Source organism: Lampris incognitus, chromosome 1, assembly GCF_029633865.1.
Source record: "Lampris incognitus isolate fLamInc1 chromosome 1, fLamInc1.hap2, whole genome shotgun sequence".
Lineage (NCBI taxonomy): Eukaryota > Metazoa > Chordata > Actinopteri > Lampriformes > Lampridae > Lampris > Lampris incognitus.
Window position 1 is genome coordinate 16,305,518 of NC_079211.1, and position 17,459 is coordinate 16,322,976.

At 43.0% G+C, this 17,459-nt stretch overlaps 1 protein-coding gene across 2 annotated transcripts in view; it reads left to right on the forward strand.

The window, feature by feature from the left end:
* The window catches only part of arhgef9a (Cdc42 guanine nucleotide exchange factor (GEF) 9a), a 53,408-nt gene extending 37,699 nt beyond the window's left edge, over window positions 1-15,709 (forward strand). For both annotated transcript variants that reach the window (XM_056277181.1, XM_056277173.1), the window contains 7 exons: window positions 2,284-2,463; window positions 2,968-3,200; window positions 5,038-5,167; window positions 5,676-5,807; window positions 7,569-7,812; window positions 9,313-9,381; window positions 11,779-15,709. In XM_056277181.1, the coding sequence (XP_056133156.1) occupies window positions 2,284-2,463; window positions 2,968-3,200; window positions 5,038-5,167; window positions 5,676-5,807; window positions 7,569-7,812; window positions 9,313-9,381; window positions 11,779-11,954 (1,164 nt within the window). In that variant the 3' untranslated portion in view covers window positions 11,955-15,709. The remainder of the gene's footprint in view (window positions 1-2,283; window positions 2,464-2,967; window positions 3,201-5,037; window positions 5,168-5,675; window positions 5,808-7,568; window positions 7,813-9,312; window positions 9,382-11,778) is intronic.
* Window positions 15,710-17,459: the final 1,750 nt, after the last annotated feature.

Consider the following 17,459-nt stretch of genomic DNA (forward strand, 5'->3'; position numbering starts at 1 on the left):
GAACAACAACTTATGGGAAGAGTTTCAGTCTTGATTCAGGGCAAAACACAGTACCGTGACTACCTTTACCAAGGTTACCAATGACCTGCTTATAGCTGCTGACTCTGGTTACCTCAACATACTTATCCAGTTAGATCTCACTGCTGCTTTTGATACGGTCTGTCATAATCTTCTCCTGAACCGGTTAGAAACACTACTTGGTGTCACTGGGACTCCATTATCACGGTTCAAGTTCTACCTCACAGCTAGCCAACAGTTTGTTTCAATTAGCAGCTTTAGGTCCTCCACATCCCCCCTTTCCCATGGTGTCCCCCAGGGCTCAGTTCTTGGACCATTACTGTTCATTGTTTACATTCTCCCTCTTAGACAACACGGCCTCAGTTTTTACTGCTATGCTGATGACACACAACTCCACATACACACCAAGCCCTCTGACACTCTACCACCATCCAACCTTACAGACTGCTTAAAAGAAATTAATGCTTGGATGGCCTACTTTAAACTTAATCAGAATAAATCTGAAGCTATCCTCATTGCCTCCTCTGCCACACTTAGCAAAGTCTCCCATTTAATTTGTCCATCCCTGGTTTTATTATATTCTCTATTGCTAAGGTCAAAAATCTTGGTGTAACTTTAGACTCCACCCTTTGTTTTGACACACATAGCAAAAACCTCACCAAAATGGCCTTTTTCCACCTGAAGAACATCTCCAGACTATGCCCCTCTCTTTCCCAATCTGTTTCAGAAACTCTCATTCATGCCTTTTTTACATCCTGACTAGATTACTGCAATGCCCATCTCCTTGGTGTACCCACTTGGGGGTTAAAAAGACTACAGTATGTCCAGAATTTGGCTGCAAGAGTTCTCTGCCACAGGTGGTCCTGGGAGCACATCAACCCTACCATTCAGCAACTGCATTGGCTCCTAGTTAAATATTGCTTTTGTTTTAAAGTACTTCTCCTTTTTTATAAATCTCTACATGACTCTGCGCCTCCCTACCTATCCAATCTTCTCCATCCCTATACACCTATCTCTCACTACATTCCTCTGATGCCCATCTACTCTCCACTCCCCCCTCCAGGCTCTGTTATCTTTTATTATGCACTGACTGTCTTATCTGGATTTGTAGTGTCCTTGGGTGACTTGAAAGGTACTTATAAATAAAATGTATTATTATTATTATTAGTTTATGACTAAATCTGATAAATATGACTCATTCTGCGCTTACTACTTGCCTTGTGAATTTCAACAGCTGTTCTTCACAATAGTGTACATTCATCCATGAGCTAATGCATCCACCGCTGCACAACAGATTGCTGACGTAACACACAGGCTCGATTCAATCTGTCCGGATGCCCCCAAATTTATCCTTGGAGATTTTAATTACAGCCCTGTGATGGCCTGGCGGCCTGTCAAGTCAAGTCAATTTTATTTGTATAGCCCAATATCACAAATTATAAATTTGCCTCAGTAGGCTTAACGGCAACATAACATCCTGTCCTTAGACCCTCTCATCGGATAAGGAACAACTCCCTAAAAAAAAGCCTTTAACAGGGAGAAAAAATAGGAAGAAACCTCAGGGAGAGCAACAGAGGAGGGATCTCTCTCCCAAGACGGACAATGTGCAATGGATGTTGTGTTTACACAATTTACAGAATGCAACATTGAAAGAGGATAAACAGAATTATAACGGACTTATGAAATTTATGAAGAATATGATGCGCAGGATGCCAGGCCTGTCCAGGGTGTCTCCCTGCCTGCCGCCCAGTGACTGCTGGGATAGGCTCCAGCCTCCCCGTGACCCTGAGAGCAGGATAAGTGGTTTGGATAATGGATGGATGGATTATTATTGAGGGTTGAAAAGATTTACCTCTCATGGAACCACTGGCGGCTGATATGCAACACTACAATCAACATTGCCACACTAAGGCCAAATTTGGCAACCCCAAAAATTGTTTTTGAGTCCCTAAAAGTTTCTAAAGAGTGGTTATTTTTTCTCTTTGACTTATTGTTTATTGTTGCAATTTGAGTATTTTGTTTTATAACAAATATTAATTTTGAAATAAATTTGTATTGTCATTGCACATTATCAAAAATAATATCAACAAAATCTTCAAAAGACAGTATTTTCATTTCAGAGGAAATAACTGATGATTTTTTTGGCCAAAGGCCCACCAGCTGTGTAATATTTTAGCCTTTAGATCTCCTTTTGAAAAAAATAGGCCTGCCTGCACAGTATGATCTAAGGGGATCTAACACATAGTTGCAACACTTTTGTTGCAGGGTTACCTGCGCCAGTGCAGGAAGCGTGTGGACATGTTCAACGACGACCAGCTAAAGGTGATCTTTGGGAACATCGAGGACATCTACCGCTTCCAGATGGGCTTTGTTAGAGACTTGGAGAAACAGTACAACACAGAGGACCCTCACCTCTCCGAGATAGGACCCTGCTTCCTGGAACACGTGAGACTAAACTCGGGCACCCACACACATGCCTGCATACACAGTGAACTGTCAACTTGTGTGAAAAGGGATTAAAATAAATCTAATTGTAAAGCACTCTCCAGAGTTCTAATAAATGAGTTACACAACACACAAACAAACATGTACATGCATACATTTGTACATACATACATACATACATACACATGCATGCATACACATATGCATGGATAAAATACTGTAGAATGAAGCTATGCCTACATGATTCAAGTCCTGTAGCATCTTCAAAAGGACTAACATCATACAAAATTGTATGCAGTTAATTTTCAAAGATTTTCCTATATCTAAACCACTTTAAAATATAGAAATGTAAAGAAAAAAATGAATAGACTCATTTATAGCATACATGCTGTCTTTTGGCATGGTTTTCTCCAGCATGTGTTGTTCGGAGGACGCCTTGTGACGCCTCGTTTCTCCCTCTTCCTTCTCTCTGATAACTCATATCTTCACTTTTGTACCCTACAGCAAGATGGTTTCTGGATCTATTCAGAGTACTGTAACAACCACTTGGACGCCTGTATGGAGCTGAGCAAGCTGATGAGAGATGGCAGGTACCAGCACTTCTTTGAGGCTTGTCGCCTCCTCCAGCAAATGATTGATATTGCCATCGATGGTTTCCTGCTCACCCCTGTCCAGAAGATCTGCAAATATCCGCTTCAGCTGGCCGAGCTGCTGAAATACACTGCGCAGGAGCACAGGTATGCTCAAGCTAGAATCTCAGCGTAAGGATGAAATTAATTATTTTCAAATGGGGCAGAACGGAGGTGCAGTGGTTAGCGCAGTTGCCTCATAGCAAGAAGGTCCTGGGTTCGAGCCTCGGGGTAGTCCAGCCTTGGTGGGTCATCCCGGGTCGTCCTCTGTGTGGAGTTTGCATGTTCTCCCCGTGTCTGCGTGGGCTTCCTCCGAGGGCTCTGGTTTCCTCCCACAGTCCAAAGACATGTAGGTCAGGTGAATTGGCCGTACTAAATTGTCCCTAGGTATGAATGGGTGTGTGTGTGTGTGTGTGTGTAGGCCCTGTGATGGCCTGGCAGCCTGTCCAGGGTGTCTCCCTGCCTGCCACCCAATGACTGCTGGAATAGGCTCCAGCATCCCCGCTACCCTGAGAGCAGGATAAGCAGTTCAGATAATGGATGGATGGATTTTCAAATGGAAGTACATTAATTCTGTCCTGCATCGTTTCATTGCCGATATGTTAGATTGGGATGCAGCTGATGCATGCGAGGTTTATTCTGCTTATGCATTTATTATGCCTTGTAAAGTAAAATATATATTTTCTCTAATTTGTTTTATTTACTAGCTTCCAGTTACGTTTTTTTCCTCGGGAAAATATTTCGTCAGCAAATCATAGTTGATAACCAATTAAGTGTGACCTCGTGTGACCTCAGGCCAAAGCCTAATGGTCTCCACATCAGATATACGCCACAGAACCAGAGCGCACAGTTTAAATACACAGCCACAGTCTCAAGCAAATGTGCATCTTGAAATGCACACATGCACGTAAAGTCACTAAAACATTATGCAAGTAATTCAGTGTCCCCGAGCCAGCTCCAGGTCTTTCACAAATCACATAGTCCCAGCCAGAGAGGGACAGGTGCCAGCTCTCCCTACTGGGCCTGCCAGATCACAGTATTTGACTGGAGCAGTGGAGAGTCTGCCAGATATGACTGTTCTCTCTCTCTGTCTCTCTCACACACACACACACACACACACACACACACACACACAGTGTTTGTTAGGGCACAAAGAGATATGTAATTGTTCATATGCACACACACACATATTTTCTAGCCAGGAATGAATCTGTTGCTGGTTTAAGCCTAAAGCATATACTGAGCTTGGTTAGTTTAGAGGTTGACAGAATTAGCTGTGGAAACGAGGGCTGATTAGAATTAAATTGTGGTGGGCGTCCGGGTGATGTGGCGGTCTATTCCGTCGCCTACCAACACCGGGATCGCCAGATCAAATCCCCGTGTTACCGCCGGCTTGGTCGGGCGTCCCTACAGACACGATTGGCCGTGTCTGCGGGTGGGAAATCGGATGTGGGTGTGTGTCCTGGTTGCTGCACTAGCACCTCCTCTGGTGGGTTGGGGCGCCTGTACAGGGGGGAGGAGGAACTGGGGGGAATAGCGTGAGCCTCCCACGCGCTACACCCCCCTGGCAAAACCCCTCACTGTCAGGTGAAAAGAAGCGGCTGGCAACTCCACGTGTATCGGAGGAGACATGTGGTAATCTGCAGCCCTCCCCGGATCAGCAGAAGGGGTGGAGCAGCGACCGGGACGGCTCAGAAGGGTGGGGTAATTGGCCGGCTACAATTGAGGAGAAAAGGGGGGGGGGTTAATTGTGGTATACTATATTGACCATGTTCTAGTTAAGTCACTGCCATTACTTGAGTTTATGACCCGTCTTTGCCCTGACAATGCCCTGTCTCTCACCGCTGCCCTTTATCCTACCTTTTTAATGAGTGGCCTGTCTCTAAAAGCTTAAAGTTGGTCCATTCATACTCCAGCTGTAATAATGTGTGTGTTGCCTCCATAGTGACTATCGCTACGTAGCGGCTGCCCTGGCAGTGATGCGGAACGTCACCCAGCAGATCAATGAGAGAAAGAGGAGGCTTGAAAACATCGACAAGATTGCCCAGTGGCAAGCCTCTGTATTGGACTGGGAGGTACGGCTGTATGGGATTTTTTTTTGACGTTACATATTTCAGTTTCATAATTTAGTTAGAGTTGAAGATGCTAAGCTTTTCATTGGGAGTGATGAAGAAGGACAGGATTAAGATCGAGTATATTCGAGGGACTGCTCAGGTTGGACAGCTTGGAGACAAAGCAAGAGAGGCAAGATTGAGATGGTTTGGACATGTGTGGAGGAGAGATGCTGGGTATATTAGGAGAAGGATGATGAAGATGGAGCTGCCAGGGAAGAAGAGAAGAGGAAAACCAAAGAGGAGGTTTATGGATCTGGTGAGGGAGGACATGCAGGTGGCTGGCGTGACAGAGGAAGATGCAAAGGACAGGAAGAGATGGAAACGGATGATCCGCTGTGGTGACCCCTAATGGGAGCAGCCGATAGTAGTAGTAGTAGTAGTTACATATTTCTGCTCCTTAACTTTGTTTGGGGGATGCTTAAATTCATTTTTGTGTGTTTATGTCTTGTCTGTCTTTCTGCCTGTCCAGGGTGATGATATCTTGGACAGGAGCTCTGAACTGATCTACACAGGGGAACTGTCATGGATTTACCAGCCGTATGGCCGCAGCCAGCAACGAGTCTTCTTCCTCTTTGATCACCAGCTTGTTCTCTGTAAGAAGGTAGGTCTCTCTTTCTGTCTCTCTGTTTGTCTCCAACTCTTTTTCTCTCTCTCCCCCGTGTCTCTGACGTGCACCCCTCCCGAGTCCACTCCTTTATTTTCTCTCCTTCTGTGCTTATTTTCTTTTTATCTTTGGACTTTGATAGGTGTAAACAACAAGCCAACAAGCTGCCAAAAAATCTTCCAGCTCGTTTCTGTGAAATGTGCATCCTCGTATTTGATGACAGTATTTTCAGAGGTGGGGATATTTTCAGGACTTGCAAAAACACAATTTGACTTGTCTCAGCCTCACTGGAAAGCTGGAAATATGTTGCCTATTTTGAGTAGTGGAGCTTTCTGTGGAAACCTGTGCGAACATACAGTGCCCGTCACAAAATGGAGCTGCAGTGGTTTGACTCGTGATGCACCAGGGCTGTGGTCTCCTGTCAGGGGGATGTTAACGCTTGGCTAGATTTAATAATTCATGTTCAAATACATACTCCCACAAGCACAGACACACACGCACACACACCCAAAGGCGCACGCATACATGCGCTCACTCACATGAACCCACAAACTGGCTAACGCGTGATTAATTGGAAAATCACAATGACGAACCTGTTAGTACCTTTGCCATGCAACACACACACATGCTCACACAATTATACACAAACATTTTGAGAAATTATGCTGTCACACCCACAAACGCACTGACGCGCAAGCCCACACATGCAGGAAACATAAACGAATGCACGTGCAGACGCTGCTTTCCTTTCCTCTTTGTCCTTCTCTCCCCACTTCTGTCCTCATCTTCCACCCTGCTATCAGCGTTGAACATCTCCAGTACCAAGAATGCGTGCCAGTGTGTGTCTGTCGACTACAACATGTGTAAGCGTGCCGTGAACACAAGCCCGTCTGTGTTCTGCTCTGGTCCACTCAGAGAAGATGGCTGCAAGACAAGCTTATTTATAAATCCCATGTCTTTGTTCTGTATTTCGTCCTCCAAGTTTCGTGGCACAACGTTTGTAGTGGCAGCCCTTGGGGTGTGTTAGCTGCATGTTGCACGTTTTTTCTCCTTCTTTTCCCCCCAATCACCAGATATGCAGGTTCTTATCTGCATGCCCATCAGGAGCTGGGTTTTCATGTTTCATTCTCGCTTTGATTTTTGATTTTTCTGTTTTGTTGCACTCCTGATGTCTGGTTTATTCTGTAAACGTTGATGCTGCTGAAAATCCTCAGATTTTTTTTATTTGCTGTAACTGCCCCTACGTGCGGCCTTTCTGTCACTGCCAGTTTGTGTTCTCTTTTAGCAAGTATTTTGTTTTTAATAGCTTTTGAGATCAGGACATGTGAAAGCATGTTGCATTTCCACCATCAGAGAGAGGTACCATTTTTTGGGATGCAATTCTGAAGTCACGCGCTGTAGTTCAGCTGAACTGACCCAATATAATGCTCAGTCTCTGTTCAGAGCCTGCTTTGTACTACAAACGTTTGTTGGCACATGAATCCTTTGTCACAGTCAAAATGGTAAACCTTACCAGTAATTTATTTTGGCATAGCAGTGGTAAGCATATGCACTAAGGAGTTGGTTTTTTTTTTTTGCTTGAGAGTGTGAGGGAGGCTTGTTTTTATTGTGCAGCAGATGGAGGTTGCATAAGACAGATTCTCAGGATACCAGGGGAAGGATGCCTGCATGCTGACATCTCTCAGAGGCCCCAGCACGCAGCAACAAAGACTCACACACTCTAATATATATCTCTCACCCCTTTCCTGTTTTCCACAGGATCTGATCCGCCGAGACATCCTGTACTATAAGGGGCGTATCGACATGGATCGCTACGAGGTGCGGGACGCCATAGATGGGCGCGACGATGACTTCAACGTGAGTGTGAAGAATGCCTTCAAACTGTGCAACAAAGACAGTGAGGAGATCCACATCTTCCTAGCCAAGAAGCTGGAGGAGAAGATCCGCTGGCTCAGGGCCTTCCATGAGGAGAGGAAGATGGTGCAGGAGGATGAGAAAATCGGTTAGTCACACTCCCATCTGCGCTTTATTTGGAGACCTTCCTCTCCCTCACAATGGGAGATGGAGCTCAAGTTGTGTTCAAGTAAACAGTATTTGTCCCTAAACAGTGGGATTTTTCTATTATATACATTTGCCAAAAATAATACACTTAATTAGGGCTGTGCGATATGACTAAAATTTCATATCATGATGTATGTAAGTCAGTCATATCATGATAACGATACATATCACGATATAGCACATTTTCTGTAAATTCGGTGATTAAATAGTTTATGTAAAATGGCCACATGGAAATCCTATTGTTACATTTTGAATTATATACTCGACAAATAAAAGGTATTTACTCATATTTGATTGTTTTTCTCCTTTTATTTAGAACCTTTGCACAAATTTTCAACCGAGCATGTAACAAAATATAAAATATTAATGTCTGGGGTTTGTTTTGAGCACTCGACTGTGCTTTTGCGGCTCTCATCTGTAGACTCTCTCCGTACTGTTTGACATGATTCGTGCGTGGGTGGTAAAAGAGGCTAGTGGCGTTCGAGTCTGTTGTGGGAGACCGGCGTATGGCATATTTTGCAAAGTACGGTTTTCTGGTCCGTGTCAGACTTTTCATACCCAAACCACGTCCATATGATAGAAGTTGCCCCTCCTTTAGGTACAACAGGGGTTCCCAAACTTTTCCATGCCAAGGCCTCCCAAATAGCATTAGCTTCTGGCCGGGGCCCCCCTTTTTGCAAGATGTCTTTAAAAACCCATTGACAATACTACAGCAAATGTTAAAAAGAAGAAAAAAACTCCTGAATATATTTCCTTACTTTTGTTAATGCAATAATAATGACATTTATACTTCAAATTTTAATCCTTCCATTATATTGAATATTTCTGTTTTCCATTATAAGCATTTTTTTTGTTATAAAATATATTTGATCATAATATACATAATAATTAAAATTATTTTTCAAAAAACTTTTTTTTTTTAGCATTTTCCCTCATCTTCCCTCCAACTTGCTGAGGTCTCCTTGGTGTCCCCTGGCGGCCCCCTATGGGGCCGCGGCCCCCACTTTGAAAACCACTGAGGTACAATCTCCTCGTTTTGTCCTGGCTGGTCGGGGTCCTTCTGTTCAGAATTACCCCGTCCTGCGTTACCTTCACTGTCCTCCATGTTTGTTTGTATTGCCTTCATGCAGATTTCCTGCCTTCATCCGTGCTGTGCGAAGAACGGAAAGGGTCATCCAAATGACGAAAAATATTGCCGTAAAGAGTGTGATTTGCGACACAGTGAAATAAACGATAGAAAACGTCTATAATTTCATATTAAGCTCTATCGTCACTCGATATATATATCTACATATTGCACAGCCCTAACTTTAACATACAGTAATTTTATGTAGCGAACTCGTGAGTTAGATCCAGTGAGTGGCTGATTTGGGTTGTTTTGACCACTGGACATGCAGAGCGAATCATTTATCTGACGTGGTCTCTAATCTGTGACGTTTAGGTTTCGAGATCTCCGAGTACCAGAAGCGGCAGGCGGCCATGACGGTGAGAAAGGTGACCAAACAGAAAGGTGAGGCAACAAGAAGATATCAGGTGATTTCCCTTTTCTTTTCTTTGCTGGTCTGCTCTGTCTTCTCATCGCTGTTTACTCTTCCCTTACCCCCCTCTTCTTACTCTCTACACCTTTTGAACACACATACTCCACTTATGAATGAAATTGTTGAAAGCAGATTCATTCCTTCCTAGTGTAACACTGTATGTATTTTGTTTCCTTCAAGTTAAAGGTCTCTCAGCCCATTTATAAAGGATGACTTTTTGGGGTCTGTAAGACAGCTGTTAAGCATCAATGAAAAGACAGAGGGCTGTTTGCATGATGATATATCTGAGTTTAAAGGACAATAGCAGGGTTTATGACATGTGGGTCTTACATCGTTCTTCTTTTGATACAGTTTTGCACCTCAAACCGTGGTTTGGAATTGTTTTCTGTTATCGAGCGTCCCTCAAAAAAAACAAAATGTTGAATTCACGTAAAAATTCTGCGTCACATGGTTCCACTCAACTGCACTGCATGAAGTAATTTCTAAGCAACTTGAGTTATTAATATGCGCTGGAATTATTTTTTATTATTCGGAAATTATTATTATTATTATTAATTATTATTGTTATTGTTGTTGAATTTAAATTATTCTGAAATTATTTTTGATTTTTGCCTTTTTTCTTTTTAAATTAAAAATAATATACGCTCTGAAATTGGAAGTTACTTAACCCAGTTGTGTGGAACCACCTGACATAACATTTTTCAGTAAATCCAACATTTCTTTTTTTGTGTGTGTGTGTGTGTGTGTGTGTATTTGGGTGGCCATCTTGTGCTTATTACAGTCATAAATGTAGAATCTATAAGATAAAATAATATTCTGGAAAAATAAAATCGAAGAGATTGTCAACATTTGGTGACAAAACATTTGGTGGCGCTTACCTTGAAGACGCCATGTCTTACTTTGAAAAGCCACTTCCTGGATTTCTTCTTGCACAGTGGAACAGCAGTGCTGCATATGTCCCACTTAGCTGCCAGATATCCCCATGAACAAGATACCAAACCTGTTTACAGAGCTATCAAACTCTATCAAGGCAAGAAAGATAAACCACCCACATTTCAAAACAGCTGCTGTCATCCTTTAAGAAATAGCCATTTTAGCGCCAGGCTAGATGTATGTACATTTGCCATTACTGATGTTGTTGCTATTGTCAGTTTCACAATAAGCATGACCATCCATTAATTAAGGTATGAGTTATTCAGTGACCACTGTTGGAATGTTCTCTCTAATGCTAGGATGCCTTTAGATGTCAGAAGTGTGTGTTGTGTGTTTCTAAGTGCTGTATGTGTACATGGCTGGCACAAGGTGAAGTACTCTCTTGAATTTCAGATTCATTTATAGATTTCATCTTGAGAAAGAGGGCCATGTTGTATGGACATGGTTTGAAAATGATAAAGGTATATGCATTAGAGTTTTACCTAGAGCTAGTGCAACAAGATGCCATGGCAACTGCATCGCAGCATTTGGCGCTATAGTGATAAGAGCACGCTGTCACCATCCAATCCGCTAACCTTATCTTGTCTATCCAAGATATCAATAGTTTCCCCCCATCACAAATATCTGAAGGCCCCCTGATAAACAGTGTTTTAACACAAATGCCCTAACAAAAGACACTGTTTTCCTCCTCTCTCTTTTTTCAAGATGCCATGGCAACTTTTGAATATTTCATCTCAAAATATTGTACTTAGTTTTTCAATTACACAAGCGTAGTTGTGATGCTTGTAGATTGTAGATAAACTACATGTAGACTGTAGTTAAATGCATATTAACAGCTTTCTGTTGGATCTATTTTTGCCACCCTTGTGTTCTCAAGTCTTGAGGGTGTTATTCAAACAAACGTGCTGTCGGCAAACACGAAGGAACAGTGTCCCTCGTCCAAATGCCTGGCTCCATCATGGCATCAGATGTAATTCGTGGGTTCTCTTGTTTGCCTGTTACGGGGTTTGTTTGAATAGCGCTTTTAGTCTCCCTCGTGTCATTACTAGACCTAAATTCCACTGTTTTACCATTTCAGCTATCCTCATATGATCATACAGTATCATATATAACAGGTTTAATATGCAGGAATGTTTATACTGTGAAGACTCATTATCAGCGTCTGTGTGCTTGTACTTTTTTTTGGTCGTTGTTGTTGTTGCTGTTGCTGTTTTTTGTTGTTGTTTGGTTTTGGTTTTATTTTGGTTTTTGGTGGAAGCATGAATCTACATTGGTTTGTCACGTCTGTTTTAATGCAATTCTGACGTTGTCTCCTCTTTGCTATCCACTTTCCCCCTTTCTTCTTTTTGCTCTGTGCCCAACACTGCCCCTCCCTCCTCCTCCTCCTCCCCTTCCCCCCCGTGGTCCCTCTTGCTCTTTGGCACCTGCACTCCCAGGTGTAAACAGGTGCACGCCCCCCTCATACCCGCCCCCCCAGGACCCCCTCTCTGCAGGGCAGTATGAGGTAACGGAGGACATGGCACAAGGAGAGGTTTTTGAATTCAGTCAATCCAAAAGAGGCCAGGCTCCTTTCTGGCAAAATTTTAGTAGATTAGCCCCATTTAAGAAATAGAGATACACAGACTCTTCTGAAGGACCAGCTATTTTTCTTAGAAGCACTAAACGTTGGATGATCGTGTCCCATGATGAAGAAAATACAACTACACACATACACAAGAGACTTAGAAGTGATGGACCAAAATTGCTATAGAGTGTGATTGGAAGCACCAAGAGGACTGAAGACTTGGAAGGAAAAAAAAACAAAACTTTACACTTCTTGTATGTTAGTAACGTTCTTAGTTATCATGCTTCTCCGGCTGAGACAACCATCATGAACTCTTATCCCTCGGATTCTGCAACACTCATCATAACCACACCATCTGAATGTCCAGGAGTTAATGAGATTTTGTTATGTTTTTTTATTATTATTATTATTATTATTATTATTTCATTCAAATTCATTGTTTGGAAATGAATGCCAAGTCCCGCTTTCCCTCACGAGGCTGAGTTGATTTGATTACGGTAGTGTGACTGTGTCCAGGAGCTGAGGTCTCGCTGTGCTGCTATGTGAGTTTGCCTGGTGTATACCTCTGAATGTGGCCTATTTTGGAGCTTGAGTAACAACAGGCCTCGTCTGCAGGCTGTGGCATCTGAAGGAACTTTGAAGGTCTGTTGTCAGCATTCCCTTTGAGTTAGATCCAGCCTAGCACTGATCACAGGCTGGTCAGACCATCTTGGCTCTACTGATGTCTGTCTGTGTCTGGATCTCCTCCTCCCTCTTCCGCGCTTCATATTTCTCTTTTTGTAACCCTCGAGCTCTGTTCTCCCATGCTATCTCCCTCTTCCTCACCCGCTCTCACATTCACAGGGTAAATCCTCTCCCCGTCTCTCTCTGCATCACTCTTGCCTCTTGTCTGGTCTATCTCTCTATACACCTGCTTTTCCTGTGTGACTCAATGGTTCTCGCAAGAAGAGGTTCGTCCTCTTGGAAGCCTGCCATTGGCCATGATATGATGGGTCAGGGCACAAATCAATAGCCATAACATCAATAGGCCTTTTACGTCCTTTTACCAACCACTTTTGACAGGGTAGTCGTATCCGATCTAGCCAAGGGGCTGTGGGCTGTATCTCGGAGGGCTTGCTGTTCAGACCAAACAGCTGTGGGCTGAAGATAGACAGGCTATGGTCTACCTGCTGTGCATTAGAGCCCCTGCCCTTCTTCTCCTTGTGAGACCACCCCTTTAGCTGTGTGCTGTCTCTTTATTGAGTATTCAGAAAGAGCACAGTCTACCTCTGGTTAGCCACTGACAATGAAAGGGAGCTTGATGCATTAACCAAGGCCTAAAAAAAAATCCAACCCCTCTGAGTCAGCTGTGAAAGGACTTCTTCAGTCGAGTTAATCGTTTTGTGTATGGCTCACACAATAAGCACATCCCATATCCAGTCAGCGGAGTACCTCGTCTGAGTGGAAGCGCCGCACACACCTGGTCCTCGGGACGAGATTATGATCCCAGCTGTGAAATTGATCCGCTTGCACGCAATGTTGGAAATGAGAACAATCACTGTCCAGAAGAAGGTGAGAAGGTGAAACGATAACAAAACACGAAAAACACAGGCTGGGGGAAAAAAAAAAAAACATGTCAGAATTTCAGTCGAGCTAGTCAGTGAGTCAGTTCTGCGGTGAGCATGTGTCGTTTGCGAGAGTGTGATGCAATGCCGCAACGAGCCGGAATCTTGAACCCGCTCCATATAGCGTGCAGGTTTTCTTTTGACAGATTCATACCCCCCTAAATCCTCCAGCTTCAGCCTTGACACCGGTGCGTCTCGTCCCTGTCACATCGTTGTCTGGATTTGAGCCATATTCTGGCAGTCGGCATGATGTTGTGTTAGTGATATACTGCGGCGTGACACCTGACCTGTTCAGATAGCACGTTTTAAGAAGAGCGGCTCATTCATCCCCTCAGATGAGTGAGGACAAGCTGTAAAATCCGATTCTGAAACAGGAGTGGCTCTACCAAGACGTTGCCGGTTTGCATACTTCATGAAGGTTTATTCTTTTCTGCAGTTGGAATGTAAGTAAAACATCTGTCCATGGTCTGGAGTCATGTTTTGATAGCAGGCCTACCTTTTTGTGTTGGATTATATCATCTGATGAACAGTACATATTCAGTATGACAACTTGTGCAATGTAGTATATCATTATATACTTTCACAGTTCACTACCTTGATATGAAAGAGAGTTATATATATACTATATATATCTTTCTATGTCCTTTGTTTGCCTTCTAATTTGGCATATAACCTTTTAAGGAAGAAAAAAAAGACCTTAGAATTGCTTTGTATGTTGTGTAATTTATGTTTTGTTTAAGTAAAGAAAGTTGAGAAATGGGTGAGTTGGTTGGTGGTGTCTGTAGAGACGGCTCCCAGTGAGATTGTTGTGGAAGATAATGCCCTTGTCTGGCACGGCAAACGGATATGGTTCCCAGGCCATGATAACCTCAGGTCCAGTGCACAGCCCCCTCCCCCATATCACCACTGCTACCAACACACACACACACACACACACACACGTAGCTGGCACGCAAACACGTCCAAAAACACAACAGGCATGAAGGCATACACAAACACACGTGCACGCGCACACACAGAGAATTATTCCTGACACGCGCTTGCTGGCCCATTCTGCTGCGGAGAGGAGAGATGCTATCTAACAGTGCCTTCCAGCATTCCACTAGTGATAATCTATTCAGTTTCACAGGCAGATTTGAATTAGTCATGTATTCTCCCCTTCAGTGTGGGACTTGCATCTCTCTCTCTCTCTCTCTCTCTCTCTCTCTCTCTCTCTCTCTCTCTCTCTCTCTCTCTCTCTCTCTCTCTCTCTCTCTCTCTCTCTCTCTCTCTCTCTCTCTCTCTCTCTCTCTCTCTCTCTCTCTCTCTCTCTCTCTCTCTCTCTCTCTCTCTCTCTCTCGCTGGGACTCCCATTCCCAAGCACATGAGATTTGCTCGGACAGAAACACAGACGTCAGGCCTTTTCCATGTGAGTAAATACTGTGCTGTATGACTTCAACACTTAAGAAAGTGACGAAAAACATTGTTATATCACACAAAAGCAGACGTATGGTTTCGTTGCATAAAGATGTACAACACAAGCTAATTTCAGACATTTTAAAAACTACTTAGAATTCCTTGAATATCTATTTAACCATTATCTAAGACATGACGCTGAGAGAACACTAAGTTGTAATTCAATTATATAGTAGAATACAATTTTTTTTTCCGTTGTCATTGCTAAAATAGCTTTCACATTTCAGAGCTAAGTACACGATTACTGGTGACTCACAAACTGAAGGAACAATCATCTGTTTTACACTTAGCAGCTACACACTGTATATAATGTAAAAAGGAACAGATCATATATTTGGATATTGATATTTTGCGTCGGAGACGAATGTTGTACCAGTTCTAGCGTGCGGTAGACCTCAGTACCAGGTAGATGCATGCTTGTGGCATCCAATATTTTGCATGAGACTTAAGGCAACTCTTAACAGATTGTTTTGCTCCATTTACTGGCGATTAGCAACATGCTATCACAATCTGGGACCATCCACGAGTGAACCTATACCATCTCACTTAAGGGAGTTCTTTTCTCTGTCCATCCTGCTCACTATACAGTAGGGGTTGTAACTTGCAGACTTCTGTCTTTATTTATCGTCAAGTGCAGTGGAACATTATTACAGACCACGCCGAATGAACGAGTGGACTTTTGATAAGTGAATGCAAAGCACTGACGCTCTCTCTCTCTCTCTGTCCATATGAAATGGGCATTATGAAATATTGTGTTGAACTTCCACACTGCACTGTCATGTTCCACCTGCTGACTATATATATATATATATATATATATATATATATATATATATATATATATATATATATATATATATATGGAAGGCCATTAGCTGCTGAGGCTAAACGGGTATACCTTTTTTCTATGACACCAATGAACCAAATAGAAGTTAACACCAATTGTGGGTGTTTGGAAACGGATTTGTAGTCAAAGCAGAGGAAGTGGACAAATGGAAAGCGTTTTTGCAAAAATCTGAAAAATAAACGTACCCCTGAAGACATTTGTACACAGTACTTTGTTGCAATTCATATTGGATTGTTCTGTATCCAGCCACATGAATTCTGCTTTGAGATGAAACGAGACGACACTACGGATAGCTGTCTCGCTCACATTTACTGAAGCGCCATGGTCTTTACAGCCGTTTTGGTAATATTAAAGATAACCATGTATTGCTTTCTTTATCGGTAAACGATAAATAAATCTTTCTGACCTTTTTTTTCTGGGACCAGTGTGGACATCCCATTAGTAGGGGTCATGGTGTTTGTTATTTGCAAAGAGACAGCTCTGTGTCTCGCTTCAAATGTTCGACGACTATCAGTTGAATGCATCAAATGTTGTTCAGATTTACTCACTGTTTTTCCTTGGATCCAGGGGGCACGAGCCAGTAATCACATTCTCACACCCATTAGCATTGCAACATCTTTGTTGGTCATTTTTCTTGCAGTTTGTAACACAGTTCATCCCTGCTTGGGAAACAGTCCTGTGCAATGGAGTTGTACCCTCAAGAGAGCCATATCTGATCTGATGTGGTTTTCAATGACAAGGTAATAAGAGCCCACATTTGGAGTTAAGCTCTATCCATTGTATATTACCATCTAGTTTGAGCTCTAGATTTTGACTTACCCAGAACATTTACTCACGTGTTCATCCTATGGAAAATGTCACCATACGCTTCCATATGTAATTTTCTTTCTCGCTGGCCTTTTTAGTTTATTATTTGTTGTTCAGATCCCAAAAAAACCCTGAAAAATAATGCCTATTCAATCCAGAAACTGTGAATGGGAGAGTGGAGATGTCTACTGTATGTACATTTCATGTTTTGATGTAATCAGAAGCACTGGGAATATGTTGTATTTCGCTGTAAAAATGAAACCATATCTGATACAGCTGTACTTTTGTTGAAAATAAAAACCTCTATATACAGAACTGCGTCTAAAGATGCCCGTGGCGTGGGCGAGGACATTGTGCTGCACTTCCTGTTGTGTGACGTCATATCCTACACGTAAGCGTTACTCCCCGCAGCTGCAGCCAAGCTAACCGATGCCCCGCTATGAAGGTTGGGGGGGGGGTTGAGAGAGCCCCCCCGGGTGGTGTTCGGAGCTCTCGGACAGGCCAAAACGCGTTCGTGAGATGGTTTTATTTGTCTTAAAGGAGACATTTTAGCGCATTGCAACAACAAACGGCTGCCTGCGAAGGGCTGCGCTGTATTAAATAAGTAATGAGGTTTATGCAAATATGTCCTCCCAGTTGGCAACGCTGGAGTGTGGGCTGATGGCTGCGCTGCCTCGTCTTTTGATATCCACAGATGCAAGAAAGTCCCCCCCCCCCCCAATAAGATCCACGACATCCTGCAAGGACATCCTTATGCATTAAGAAAGTGTGTATAGATCGGGAAGGTATCAAGTGACTGCCTTTCTTAGGCTGCGCCTGGATAGAAGCTCTCGCTGATGT